General features: G+C 38.5%; 1 protein-coding gene across 3 annotated transcripts in view; it reads left to right on the forward strand.

The window, feature by feature from the left end:
- Positions 1–14156, forward strand: part of USP25 (ubiquitin specific peptidase 25) — a 60997-nt gene that overhangs the window by 20513 nt on the left and 26328 nt on the right. For all 3 annotated transcript variants that reach the window (XM_079972019.1, XM_079972018.1, XM_079972020.1), the window contains exons 4-9: positions 1437–1560; positions 6208–6370; positions 9647–9733; positions 11412–11549; positions 12698–12774; positions 13507–13580. In XM_079972019.1, coding sequence (XP_079828145.1) covers positions 1437–1560; positions 6208–6370; positions 9647–9733; positions 11412–11549; positions 12698–12774; positions 13507–13580 — 663 coding nt within the window. The remainder of the gene's footprint in view (positions 1–1436; positions 1561–6207; positions 6371–9646; positions 9734–11411; positions 11550–12697; positions 12775–13506; positions 13581–14156) is intronic.

A 14156-nucleotide genomic window follows, 5' to 3' on the forward strand; every position in this document is an offset into this window, starting at 1 on the left:
AGTTGGCAGAAAAACTTGCTGTTCAGGAACAAGGAAAGGGAAAAGTGTATAAGCTTTGGGAAAGCCAATAGTGTTTGTCCTTGGCACATTTTGAAGTTTCTCCATATTTAACAATGGATAGTGTTGTCTGATTTGTAATGATAGCGTTCTTGTTAAAATAAAGGAAATGAAAGACTTATTTCCTTGGAACACACCTAGGAGAGAATCAGACAAGCTCCAAACAGTGTGATGGCAGCTGCTTAAAGCTACCTTGTTTTCCATCTCTAAATACATGAAGCATTCTGTGTGGAAAGCTTATGATCTGCAGCATCTAGTTTTTTTTAGCAACCTAACCAATAGCACATACTTTTTGAGCAGTTTTGGGGCATGATACTGTTCAGATCACCAGAACCTGCAGATGACTGGCTTTCCTATGTTAACCACCTTAACCTTTACTGACCACTGTATAATATGACCTAGTCATATATGCATATCCCAACTTATTAGACCAAGATATGCATGAGCTTTGCACCTGCACATTACATCCTGGTACTGTCCCCTACCTTCCTTGAGTACTGCAGCTAAAGAGTTTATAGGCTAATAAGCTAAAGTTTCCCATTATTTCCAAACCACAAATCTATAGTTACCAGGTTCTGAACAAACCTGGTAGTTTGAAATGAGCTGCAGCCCAAATTGGATTGATTAGATTTTTTTATATACCGTATTTTTCGCTCTATAAGACGCACTTTTCCCCTCCTAAAAAGGAAGGGGAAATGTGTGTGCGTCTTATGGATCTAATGCAGGCTCCAGTGCTTCAGGGATAGCCACCCGAAGCCTCCGGAACGCAGTGGGAGCTCCCGCTACGCTCTGGAGGCTTCGCGTTGCTTTCGCTTAAGCTAGGAGAGCAAGAGGGATCGGTGCGCACCTATCCCTCTTGCTCTCCTGGCTTCACTTCGCTGGAGAGGCGCTGTGCAGCTTTCCCTCCCTCTCTTTGCAGTGCCCCTTCAGCGAAGCGGGAGGAGAAATGGAAGGGGCTCCGCTTCTCCTGCCACTTCACTGAAGGGGCACTGCGCAGAGAGGGAGAGAATATTTTTTTTCTTGTTCTCCTCTAAAACTAGGTGTGTCTTATGGTCGGGTGCGTCTTATAGAGTGAAAAATGTGGTACATGTCAGAAATATTTCACTGGTAGTATTGGTTGTATTGGATAATCATCTGAAGTTTCACAAGCCATAGTTTATGAAATTGTCACCACATGCTCCTCCTCTGGTCCCCCCCCCCTTTTCCTTTCTTCCATTGTGTACTGGTTTTCCTTGTGGAGATCCTGGCTTGGATTGTCAGGGACATTAAACCCAAATTCCCCCAAGCCTGTACCATTGTTCTGAAACTAGCACAAGATAAGTTGATGCTTTTCATTCTGTTGCATTTTTAATTTTGAGAAATGAAGTTTTGCATTTCAGATGTGATTGATCTCACAGGAGATGATAAAGATGATCTTCAGAGAGCAATTGCTCTCAGTTTGGAGGAATCAAACAGGGCATTCAGGGAGACTGGCATAACAGACGAGGAACAGGCCATTAGCAGGTAAGCAAATAAGAATCAAATATTGGTTTTCTTTATGAATGATAGTTTCTTTGTTGCAGTATGCTCTAGATATTAAAAATCACTCTCCATATGTGTGAATTTGTTAGAGCTACCTATTTTAATAATTCTTCAGAGGAGCGTTTGTGAAGGTGAATTTGACATTAAACTTTATCTGAGATATTTCAGTATTAAAATTTATTATGGCTCTGTGTGTGACAGCCACATCCAGCAATTGGCTGTCTAGAAACTGGTTGCTGCTGCAAGCTTCCACTTAAAGTAGAATTACTGTCTTCAGAATTAGTATACCATAGGCTCTGAGGCCCACTGAAACGTGGAATTATTTATAATGCTTGTAATATATTGAGGGGCACAAGCAATGTATCTTTCAACAAGGGATGCCTAACTTTTTTTTTTTTAAAATATTTTATTAAATTTTCATAGTACACAATATACATACAAGATCCCTTCACCAAAAAAAAAGTACACAAAAAACCCAGAACAAATACACCAAAAAACCATATAGAAAAAAGGAAATAAAAAATAAAAAAGAAAAAGAAAAAAAAACAACCATTCAATACAATTTTTTTATATATAACTAACTGGACTTCCTCACATCTCCTTTACCCTGCATTATTTATATTAAAAATATCAGCAAATTATTACCTTGTTTCATACCTTATTTTGTACTTTCCAAATATTATACTTCTAAATTTAAGATAATTTTTATCATTTACTCATACCTTAAATTTAAACATATTGTTGCCTTAAATTTCGACCTTTTCTTACTTATAACTTAATTTTCTATTTTACAAAATCTATTTGCTGGAACTGAGATTTTCTAAATCGTGCAGATACTTAACATTCATACAACTTACATTGTTTTTGTAAATAGTCCTTAAACTTCTTCCAGTCCTCTTCCGTTGTTTCTTCTCCCAAGTCTCGGATTCTGCCAGTCATTTCAGCCAATTCCATATAATCCATCAATTGCGTCTGCCACTCTTCCAGTGTGGGCAAGTCTTGTGTCTTCCAATACTTTGCAATAAGTATTCTTGCTGCTGTTGTCGCATACATAAAGAAACTTCTGTCCTTCTTTGACACTTTCTGGCCGACAATGCCCAAGAGGAAGGCCTCCGGTTTCTTAACAAAGGTATATTTAAATACCTTTTTTAGTTCATTATAGATCATTTCCCAGAAGACTCTCACTTTTGGGCATGTCCACCAGAGGTGAAAGAATGTCCCCTCAGTCTCTCTACATTTCCAACATTTATTATCAGACAGGTGATATATTTTTGCAAGCTTGACTGGGGTCATGTACCACCTATATATCATTTTCATAATATTCTCCTTCAAGGCATTACATGCCGTGAATTTTATTCCGGTGGTCCATAACCTTTCCCAGTCCTCAAACATAATGTTATACCCAATATCCTGAGCCCATTTTATCATGGCTGATTTAACAGTCTCATCCTGTGTGTTCCATTTAAGCAGCAAGTTATACATTCTTGAAAGTACCTTAGTCTTTGGTTCCAACAGTTCTGTCTCTAATTTCGACTTCTCCACCTGGAATCCTATCTTTTTATCCAATATAAAAACCTCTTGAATTTGAGCGTAATGTAACCAATCTTGCACCTTATTCTTTAATTTCTCCATGCTCTGCAACCTCCATTTGTCTCCAATTTTTTCTATTATTTCCCAATATTTCGGCCAGCAGGCCTCCATATTGAGTCTTTTCCGGGCCTTAGCCTCCATTGGTGATAGCCATCTCGGGGTCTTACTTTCTAGTAAGTCTTTATATTTTGTCCAGACAATAAATATTGCTTTTCTGACAATATGGTTTTTGAACATTTTATGAATCTTTACCTTGTCGTACCACAAGTATGCATGCCAACCAAAAGCATTGTTAAACCCTTCCAGATCTATGACATCAGTGTTCTCAAGAAGTAACCAATCTTTCATCCAGCAGAAAGCTGCAGCTTCATAATATAACTTTAAATCTGGCAGGGCAAACCCCCCTCTTTCTTTTGCATCAGTTAATATTTTAAATTTTATTCGGGGCTTTTTGCCCTGCCAGATAAACTTAGAAATATCTTTCTGCCATTTTCCAAAACATTCCACTCTGTCCACAATCTGTAGAGTTTGAAACAAATACAACATCTTTGGCAATACATTCATCTTTATAGCTGCAATTCGACCCAGCAAGGAAAGTTTCAATCTTGACCAAATTTCTAAATCCTTTTTAATTTCTGACCAACATTTTTCATAATTATCTTTAAATAAATTCAAATTTTTAGCAGTCAAATTAACCCCTAGGTACTTCACTTTTTTAACCACATTTAACTCTGTCTCATTCTGAAACCTTTCTGCTTCCAAAGATGTCAGATTTTTTACCAAAACCTTAGTTTTTTGCTTATTCAATTTGAATCCCGCCACCCGACCAAACTCATATATCAGTTCCAAAACTCTTTTCGTACTAGATTCTGGCTCCTGTAATGTTGTTACCAAGTCATCTGCAAAAGCTTTCAATTTATACTGTTTCACTCCGACCTGTATTCCTTGCACCAACCGGTCCTCCCTAATCATGTTCAAAAGCACCTCTAGGACTGAAATAAATAACAGAGGGGATAAGGGTTGCTGCTGCAAGCTTCCACTTAAAGTAGAATTACTGTCTTCAGAATTAGTATACCATAGGCTCTGAGGCCCACTGAAAAGTGGAATTATTTATAATGCTTGTAATATATTGAGGGGCACAAGCAATGTATCTTTCAACAAAGGATGCCTAACTTTTAACCTTCCAGCTATTGCACCATGCTGGCTGATAAGAGTTATAGTTAAGCAACATCTGGAGAACTGCATGTTAGCCTCATGCTTGGTTCTGTTTTCTTCCCCTTCCTCCATACACTTCTGTGCCCTTAAAAGACAGACCCATTCAGTCACCTAGACCTAAAAATGCTCCATATTTTGCATGGTTTCATATTGCAATTAAAATTGGAATTGGACAAATTCCAGCGCTATCAATGACCAATACCTAAATAACATCTCCCGTCTTCAGAGGCAGTATGCCACTGTGGACTAGTTGCTTGAGACAAAAGCATGTAGGGGCTGCTGCCTTAATTCCCTGCTGGCAGACCTTCTTGAAGCATCTGTTTTACTATCATGGGAAACAGGATGCTGGATTAGATGAACATCTGGTCTACATGTCAACATCAATTAGCCTTTGGTGCCTATAAAGAATAAATAGCTAAAACAAATATATAAACATTGAAATGGTGACATTAATAACATTAAAACTTATAATAAAACATTTCTAGTAGCCAAATGCCAGTCCTACAAATTTGCAGAGTATCATTGTTGCTATATTGAACAACAAAGCAACGTGTGTGCAATTTTCATGTCTTTGAATATCATATGCACAAAGTTCCTGACATTACTTTTGCCATGATGTGCATGTTGTCTGCTTATGTTTGTTATTTCTGGATGTCCTTTATATCTTCGTTCCAAGTGAGTCCTTCAGCTAGGACTTGCCTTGTCTTGGGATTTTAAAGTATGCTTCCTGAGTGCTCATGTGGACCTCTTGGGAATTCCATTCTCTATTTTCTTAATGGATACTAGATGGTGTTCTAGAGAAGAAGTAAGTTCTATGAAAAGGAACGTAGGGTTTGGAAAATTCATCTTGCAACTATATGTTATGGTAATCCTATGGTAGGGAGCTATGTGCTAGTTTTAAAGTCAAAGTAAACCAGTTTGTCACCATCATATTTTATAGTTTTATTTATTTTATAAAATATATATGCAACCTGTATGTAAAAATGAAAAAATCCTCACAGCAGTTTACAAAGCAGTGGTGGTATCTCCTTATAACATGTTAACACAATTTTCCTTCATGATTCTTTATTAGAGAAGGTTTAATTCAAGCTTTATAACATGGAGATTGGTCTAAATATTGTAGAAATACAATGTTTTGGTTAAAACAAAATAAAAAAATTCCTTCCAGTAGCACCTTAAAGACCAACTAAGTTAGTTCTTGGTATGAGCTTTTGTGTGCATGCACACTTCTTCAGATACACTGAAACAGAAGTCACCAGACCCTTCTATATAGTGAGAAGGTGGGGAGGGGTATTACTCAGAAGGGTGGTGGGGTTGGGTGATTGGCAGATAGCTGTGATGAGCCTGTTGGTTAAAATGTTTTGGTTAAAATCAAAAATGTTTTTTTAAATATACTTGAATACTTTCATTTTTCAAAAAAGAGAGGTGGTAGTTGTATTAAGCCTACATGCCACTAGATAGCAACTTTAACAAGAAAGTCTTATTGCAGCTTAAAGGCCAACAAATTTATTATTTCATAAGGGCCTCATTCACCCTTGGCTAACCTTCCAGGGGCCACTTGATAGCAGTGGGTGTGGCCAGCCCACATTCTTGCACACAGAACACATGCATGCAGATCAGATGATGTATAGAAATTTAATTAATAATAAATAAATAAATAAATAAAATTGCTCAATATAAGCCCAGTTGCATAATCATTATTCGTTGGAAAAATCTGTACTGATGTATCCTAAGTTTCTGAGCTGTTGTGTTTCCCGTAATGACATGATCTTGATATATTGTTGCTTACTTTCCATTTTCTCATTATTTCCATTGATTTCTAAGAGTTTTAGAAGCCAGCATAGCAGAAAACAAAGCAAGTTTGAAAAGGACACATCCGGAAGTGTGGAGTGACTCTCCGAATCCGTATGATAGAAAACGTCAAGATAATTGCCCGGTGGGATTGAAAAACGTTGGCAATACATGCTGGTTCAGTGCAGTTATACAGGTAGAGGATTTATACCCTTAAGTAAAAAATTGAACCATGGTATGTATTAAGCACCTGTGTATACTGGAGATACAAGTAATTGATTTAACACACAAAGAACACGCTGTGCAGAAACATAAGACGAAGTGGCAGAAAATGTTCACTATTATCTACACTTAACAAAATCAATTTGTCATTAGAATTGCCACTAGAGTATGGGATTTATGCTAAAGAAATCTTGGCTATTAAGAAGATAATTATGCAATGATGATGATGATGATTAATAATAATACCCCGCCTATCTGGCTGGGTTTCCTTAGCCTCTCTGGATGGCTTACAGCGTATATAAAACCATAATAAAACATTGAGCATTAAAATGAGTAAGTCAATGAATTAGTTTGGCTTCATCCAAACTGTGGCTTGACTTAGTTGCTTTGTGAATTGCATGTGGCCCTCCTGTATAGACACTAGGAAGGCCCCTGGAACAATACAAGTTTTATGACACACAGCATGGAGCCAAAGCTGCAGGTTCAATCCCTGTAAGGGACAGCTGCATTTTCCTGCATTGCAGGGGGTTGAACTAGATGATTCTCAGGGTCCTTTCCAATTCTACAATTCCATGAAACAATGTGATAAAACCACAGTGTGTGCTGGAGTATGTCCTTGTAGACATCTGGGTGATCCTTTTTGCCTTTATGTAGTCCTTCTTTTCTTCTCCTCTGTGATGGTGTTACGCCAGTCAAATAGAGAAGGACTAATGAACTTTTCAAATCCTAGTTTTCCCTCATGCTTACAATAGACCACATTTCCAGTAGTTGTGCATGTCCAAGTAGTGGAAATTTAATCTCGTCAAGAGGCTTGAAAACTGACCTTAGTCTTGTGATCTCATATTAACACCATCCATATGCAACTTTATACCTCTTAGTCATATTATATTGGCTGCTATCTAGCACATACATGGTACAAATTTGAAATAAAACGATTGCCTTAAAATTGCTATCAAAATGCTAGGTTTGATACATTACAATTTTGTAGTGACAGAAATACAGATTCTTAAGTTTATCTGTTTTGTTTGACAACCAGAACAGATTATGTTTCAAGTTACCATCCTCGTTGACTTCATGTGGGATAAATTTGGACATTACCTACTACAGTATTTATTTAACCACAGGATTGATAGGCTCCTTAGATTGCATCCACTGTGGGACAATATTTCATGCTTTCCCTAGGGGTCTTTTGAAATCTGACACATTTTCATAAGAGGTCAACAATGTGCAATGTTGCTTTCATTAATCAATGACGTGCTGTGTGGTATAGTACTAGGGTGAAACGAAAACAAATCTTACGCTGCTGTTGCAAATTTCCCTTTCAAAACTAGTCCTAATGAAAGTTTAGCTATATTGAGGGTGTCTTTTTATGGATCATTTCTTTGGTTTCTACCACTTGCATCTTAAGCCAAAAGTTTGTTTTTGTTCAGTCAGTATCATCTGCCAAAAAAGCAAAGTTGTTTTGAACATTCTGTTAGAGCATGTGGTAACACAAATCTCTGTGTGGATACAATATTTTCTGGAAACTTACATACAACTTCCATGCATGCTAGCTTCAGCACTGAAGGTGATTTTTAAAATATATTTCAGCAGTGCATCTATAAGTGAGCAATACTAAATATGAAGACCCCAAGACCCCCACTCAAAGCCATAATAAAATCTGCTTCTTAAAGTTTGTAGAATATAACATCTATATCCCGAGATTTATTTAGCCCTTTACTTTTTCTAGTACTTACCTTTCATCCTTTTTTTGTCCTGCATAGTTCTAAAATCAATAACAGTAACATATATTCAGTTAACAGCATAAATGTCTTCATTAATCAGAAGATAAAAATATCTGGCATGAATCTCCTTGGTTCTTTTCTAATCATTTGCCACCCTTTTAAGCAGTGCATAGGCTCCCATGAAGCTCTCCCACTGTCTCAGCTGTAACATATTGTAGAGTGTGCTTTTTGTGTGGTGTGTGCTCTTCCCTTTAATGCCATAGTTTTTGTGAAAGCTAAGTATGATTCAGCCAGCAGCAGTAGTATTGATGCCAAATGTTACATTGCCATTGACTCTTTTGTGTGTTGCATCTCTGAATCCATTATAACCCCCAAACCAGGAAGAAGCATGAGCAGCTTAAGCCTTTTTTCACCTTGCTTCTTCAGTAGTATCTAAAATACTGTTTGTAGGATTCACCCAAATCGAGATTCAGAAACCATTTGGGTCTCAGCAAGTCAGTCCAGCGCTCTGTGCAATGGTAGAAGGTGCAAGAGGGAGAACTGCAAGAGTTTGTAATGTTTGAAGTGGCTCTGAGTACTGCTGCCACTTAATTCAGATGCCTTTAAGGCTGCTTTCCTTTGCACTATTACCCAAGACTGTGTACACGTGGGCATAGTGTGATTTGGTTCTTGGTAAACTTGCAGGCGTTTGAGTTGTATGTCTAACTTCTTTAAATGACTTTCCTGCCCCCCCAAAAATAATGGACCTTCCCCCCCCCCAGCTCTGAGCTAGAACTGGTGTGTTGCTAGGAAGCTGCTATTCATTAAGGTTTTTATGTATAGCTTGTTACCATGGCACTTGATGTCAGTGTAGACTTGGCAGAAAGCAGCAATCTCAAACTAGAACAGGGAGACAATTTGAAATTAGTTTTGGAAAGCTGGGGGCTTGTATAAATGTGTTCAGAAAAAAAGGAACAATACTTAAGGTTTGATATGTTAAATATTCTGAAGAGCTTGGTCATATGGGAATTGTTAAGCATAGTACATGACCAGAGGGTATGTTGAAGCTGCATTTGGAGTGCCCTCCAACTGTCTTTTAAAATATGGGTAGGATTCCCCCTCCTCATGTCCACAGCAGTACTCCAACAGGATGAGACAGGATCTCTTAACTGGACAAGTCAAAATCTACTTGGTTAACTCTTGTCAGCAACCTGCACATTCTGATACTGGCTATCTTACACTTCCCGGAGAAAGCATGTATTGTTTATACAGTACAATGAACCATTTACCTTCCACATTTTGAATACCTTCATCCATTCCTTTTAAGAGAAAAAACCCCCTCAGAAAATACAGTTGGAGAAAAGTGATTTCTCCACAAGTCTTTTCAGAATAAAGCAAAAAGCATACAAGGCACTCCATATGGGCTACAACCCACAAACCAGTTCCGTACTTCTGCTGTATTTTTAAGTATGTTAAAGTGTAAATACCAAACACATTAAATGATCTGCAATTTTAAAAGGTTATATAAAATGCCTTTTCTTTTTCAGTCGTTATTTAATCTGCTGGAATTCCGAAGGCTAGTCTTGAATTATAGTCCTCCTGCCGGCGCTCAAGATCTGCCCCGAAACAAAAAGGTATAAGTAGAAATATGCATTACCAATAGACTAACATAATGCTTTTCCTAATGCAGAATACCCCACTGTGTTTTGCCCCAGTTTGGGAAAATTCAGGTGTGGTATTGAAAGAATTGTGTGGAAAGGGTCATATATTCAGCAGTGTACAACATGAGCAGTAAGGTTCTGCTGCAGGCAATGGAAACTATTATTTATTAGTTTTCTTACCTGCCCTTAACTATGAGACCTCAGTGTGGTTTACAACAATTCAAAAATGCATTACTGAAATCAGTTAAAACAAATTACAGCCATGAGAATATGGTGGGACCTAATCTATAATTATCTTGGTTGTCAAAGGCCTGCATAAAGGAGTACATCTTCAGCATACAACAAAGACAGCATAATAAAGATGCCTGATGCACATCTGTGGGGAGGGACTGCCATAGAGAATGCCCTCTCCCAGCTTGCCACCTCCTGATCTTCTTAGAACTACACCCTGCCAATCTTAATGCCCAAGAGGTCTGTAGGGAAGGAGGCAGGGGTGTTTTTTTGTTTGTTTTTTAGTACATTCTAAGGTCTGCAGAGAGGAATCTAAGTTCTTGATAATGCTTCAGACTTTCAGCAAAGCGCATTTTACTTTGCATTTAAAGGCAAGCAAGTAAAACTAGCTTTGGACACCAGCTGCAGATAATAGAATTGAGCTTCAGGGGTTGAGAGAAGTCTTCATTTTGATTTCCATCTCTTTTGTTGTCTTGTGCTGCCTTGCTGTGCAGATCACTGTGGACATTTCCAGGGCTTTAAGATATCCATATCTGTGTAACAATTACCTATTTAATCCATGGGAATCGTGGGATAGTTAAAGGGAAGATAGGGATTTGCCTCATAGCAGAGGACTAGAATTTATCATTTGACACTAGTATAACTGATGCCTTGGTTTATCTAGGCCATCAGTCCCCTTTCTGTGGAATGCAATTGAGGCAGGGAAATGAGAAGTACCATATTTTTCGCCCTATAGGGTGCACCGGCCCATAGGGCGCACCTAGGGGGTTTTTTTTGGGGGGGGGATAAAGAAAAAAATATATTCCCCCCCCCAGGCCCGAGCTTCCCCCAACCCCAGCCCCCAGAACAGGCTGCTATACACAAGCCTTGGGAGCCCGGCAGTCTCCCCAGGCTTGCGGATATCTGTCCGAAGCCCGGGGTGCGCTCCGCTGCGCTCCCCGGGTTTTGGGCTGCAGGCTGCTGTCCGCAAGCCTTGGGAGCCCGGTGGGAACTCCCGCGGGCTCCCAAGGCTTGCGGATAGCTTCCTGAAGCCTGGAGAGTGAGAGGGGTCGGTGCGCACCAACCCCTCTCGCTCTCCAGGCTTCAGCGAAAGCCTGCATTCGCCCCATAGGACGCACACACATTTCCCCTTCATTTTTGGAGGGGGAAAAGTGCATCCTATAGGGCGAAAAATACAGTATTTTTCCTTTCTTAAAACGGTACAACTGTCATTGGATTTTTGGTAGTAGTAGTCATTCATTGAGCTGTTTTCCCCCCAGACAGTATGTTTAGTCATTTTTTGAGAGACAAGGTTATGATTGCTATTGCAGAAAAGCATTCTTGGTAGTTTATTTATGCAGCAGTAATTTAGAAATTATAATGTGGCAATATGAAGTATAAAAAAACCAACCTCATAACTGTTTGTTTATTTTGTACACAGGAAAATAGAAATTTGCCTTTTATGCGTGAGCTAAGATACTTATTTGCACTTCTTTTTGGCTCAAAAAGAAAATATGTTGATCCATCAAGAGCTGTGGAAATCCTGAAAGATGCATTCAAATCTAATGACTCTCAGCAGGTAATGATAATACTCTATCTTATTTTGAATAGAAATAACCATATAAATTATAGTTGAACCAAGCATACAAACATGGCGTTGCAATTTCTGCTACTTCACCATTAGACAAACCACACTTACCTGATGTGATCAAATATTATGCACTATTCTGATAATTGCACGGTCTTTGCACCTATTGATAAATCCCGGACTCCATATACACTTTTTAATTTTATTTCAGTTTTATGTTCTGGGTTTTCAAATAGTAAGCATAACATTTTAAAACCAAGTAACATTTTCTTACTTGATGCACATCTGTACCAAGGATAGAAGTTCAGTTATTCAACTGCTGAAGTCCCTCATTTATATAAAATGGTATTTATCTTGGCTTATGTTAGAATAATGGAATCTCTAGGAAATAGGTAACAGAAACCATCTTGCCATGCTATAAGTGCATCTGAAGGACTGGCACTGTGTTTGCTATTCACTGAAGCTGCTATGGTTTCACTCTTAATAGACACAGCCCTACAGAAGATTGAGAAGTCAATAACGGTTGTAGCAGGCTATTATTTCTGCCTACAGAGCTAAATTTGTAAAGCAAAATATCAGTTTGCAATATAGTAGTGGAATTGAATCTGATTTTTCAGGCTATATTAAACCAAACCTACTCAGAGTAGACCCATTGAAATGAATGAACCCAAGTTTGCCATTTCCATTAACCTAAATGGGCATACTCTGAGTAGGACTGTTCTATTTATATATTCATTTATTTCAGAAAATGTATGTATAGCTTGATTTGTAAAAATAATCTCAATGCTGATTGCTATCCTTTACAGTTCATTTATTTATTTAATAAAATATTACATACCACTTGATTGTAAATCGCAGCAGTTTACCAAAAATAAAAATAAAAAATATCAATAAGCTGTTGAAAAGTAAGTTAGTATGGGAAAATGCCAACTACTTTAATACTGCTTAGTAGCCAAAAGCCCTTTGTAAGGTATTTGGACCAACCCCTTTTCTGTGTTTGCACAGCAGTTCACACAATACAGTGAGCTTCTCATTATATTAGCCATAGGAGAATTAATATCTACAAGTATCATAGCTGATGGATAGAATATTTTCTTGACTACTAGATTTGAATGTGCATTCGTTTACTCTCTCAACAGCAAGATGTCAGTGAATTCACACACAAGTTATTAGACTGGTTAGAGGATGCCTTCCAAATAAAAGCTGAAGAGGAACAGTAAGTAGTCATTTTAAGAATCCAGCAGTGTCTTCTGATTTCCTGTAGGACAAGTTTTGTTACTTGGAGTAGAAGGACTTTGCTCAAAATTTCACCCTCGGGAATCTTAATGTGCTTCTCATTTATTCTTAGAAAAATAAAAAAAAATCATTTCCAATAGTGGCAGTACTGATTGAATGTGATTACAGCAGCCATGTAATATCAAATCAGAGAGAGAAGAGGGCAAGCAAAGATGACATCACCTATTTTCTTTTTGCCCCCTCCCCACAAGTCAGCCATGTGAAGAACTGCCCTGTGACAGAGCTGGGGGTAGAGGAAGGAGATGGGGAAAGAACCATCACCCACCAGCCCCTGGGTCAACTTGGCATTGTCCCTTGTTCTGCCTCCCTGTGTTTAGAGGAACTGTGCATCCTCCATGTGTACATTTTGGCTTTTTGCTTGCTTTAAGTGCAATATCTACAGTGAAGCTGTTGTAATTTATTAATATCAGCCACTTTGTGGACTCTGCTTGAAAAATCAGGGTGCACATCAAATAAATTAATAACAATCAATTTTGTAAAAAACACACACCTCAGATTCTCCTGGTTCTTTTAAAAACATTTGGGTCAATAAAATAGGGTCAATAAAATAAGTGTTGGCTCTGTTGATGGCAGATTTTTTACATTTACTTGAAGCAGATTACTCTTGTAATTCCAGTGTGTGTGTGTGTTTTTTTAATCATTGTATTTTTAGGGATGGAGAAAAGCCAAAGAACCCGATGGTAGAGCTGTTTTATGGGCGGTTTCTAGCAGTTGGAGTTCTTGAAGGTACTGCTCTTGAGTGGGAACAGTCTTAAGTTATCTTCTTTCTAATCAAAATGTTAATGATGAACAAAAATAGTGCATACAAGTCTCTCTGTGTGTAGAAGCAGTGAAGTGAAAATCTTGGGAAAACATTCTAAATACTCCAGATAATAGTGTCTAAGTGCAGCAGAATTTTGTTTGGCAGTATCTAGTTGAAACTGAAAGCTAAAAGGTGGTGCATCTGTTTACAAGGCATCGAGCTTAGTATCAGTGCTGGGTAGTTTTTGCCAACATACTCCCATACCTCCAGAGCTACCCTTGCCACTTGAGATCAGTGGGGAAGTCCTCCCATATATGGGGCTTCATGATGTAACAATAGTGGGTTGCTGCGGGCGGGGGACTGGAGTCGGGGAGAAGAGGAAGAGGAAATTGGCCTGCTCAGCCCCTAACCACTTGGAGTAAGTAACCTGGAAAAGGTGGGGAGTGATTAGGGTTGAGGGGATGTGTGCTGCAAGGCTTAAATGTGCTGCTCCTCTCTGCACAGTATCAGAGTGTTTTAGGGGGATGAAAAGGAGAAAGGACATCTACTTGCTTTTCCAC

Source organism: Podarcis cretensis, assembly GCF_951804945.1.
Source record: "Podarcis cretensis genome assembly, chromosome: 4".
Lineage (NCBI taxonomy): Eukaryota > Metazoa > Chordata > Lepidosauria > Squamata > Lacertidae > Podarcis > Podarcis cretensis.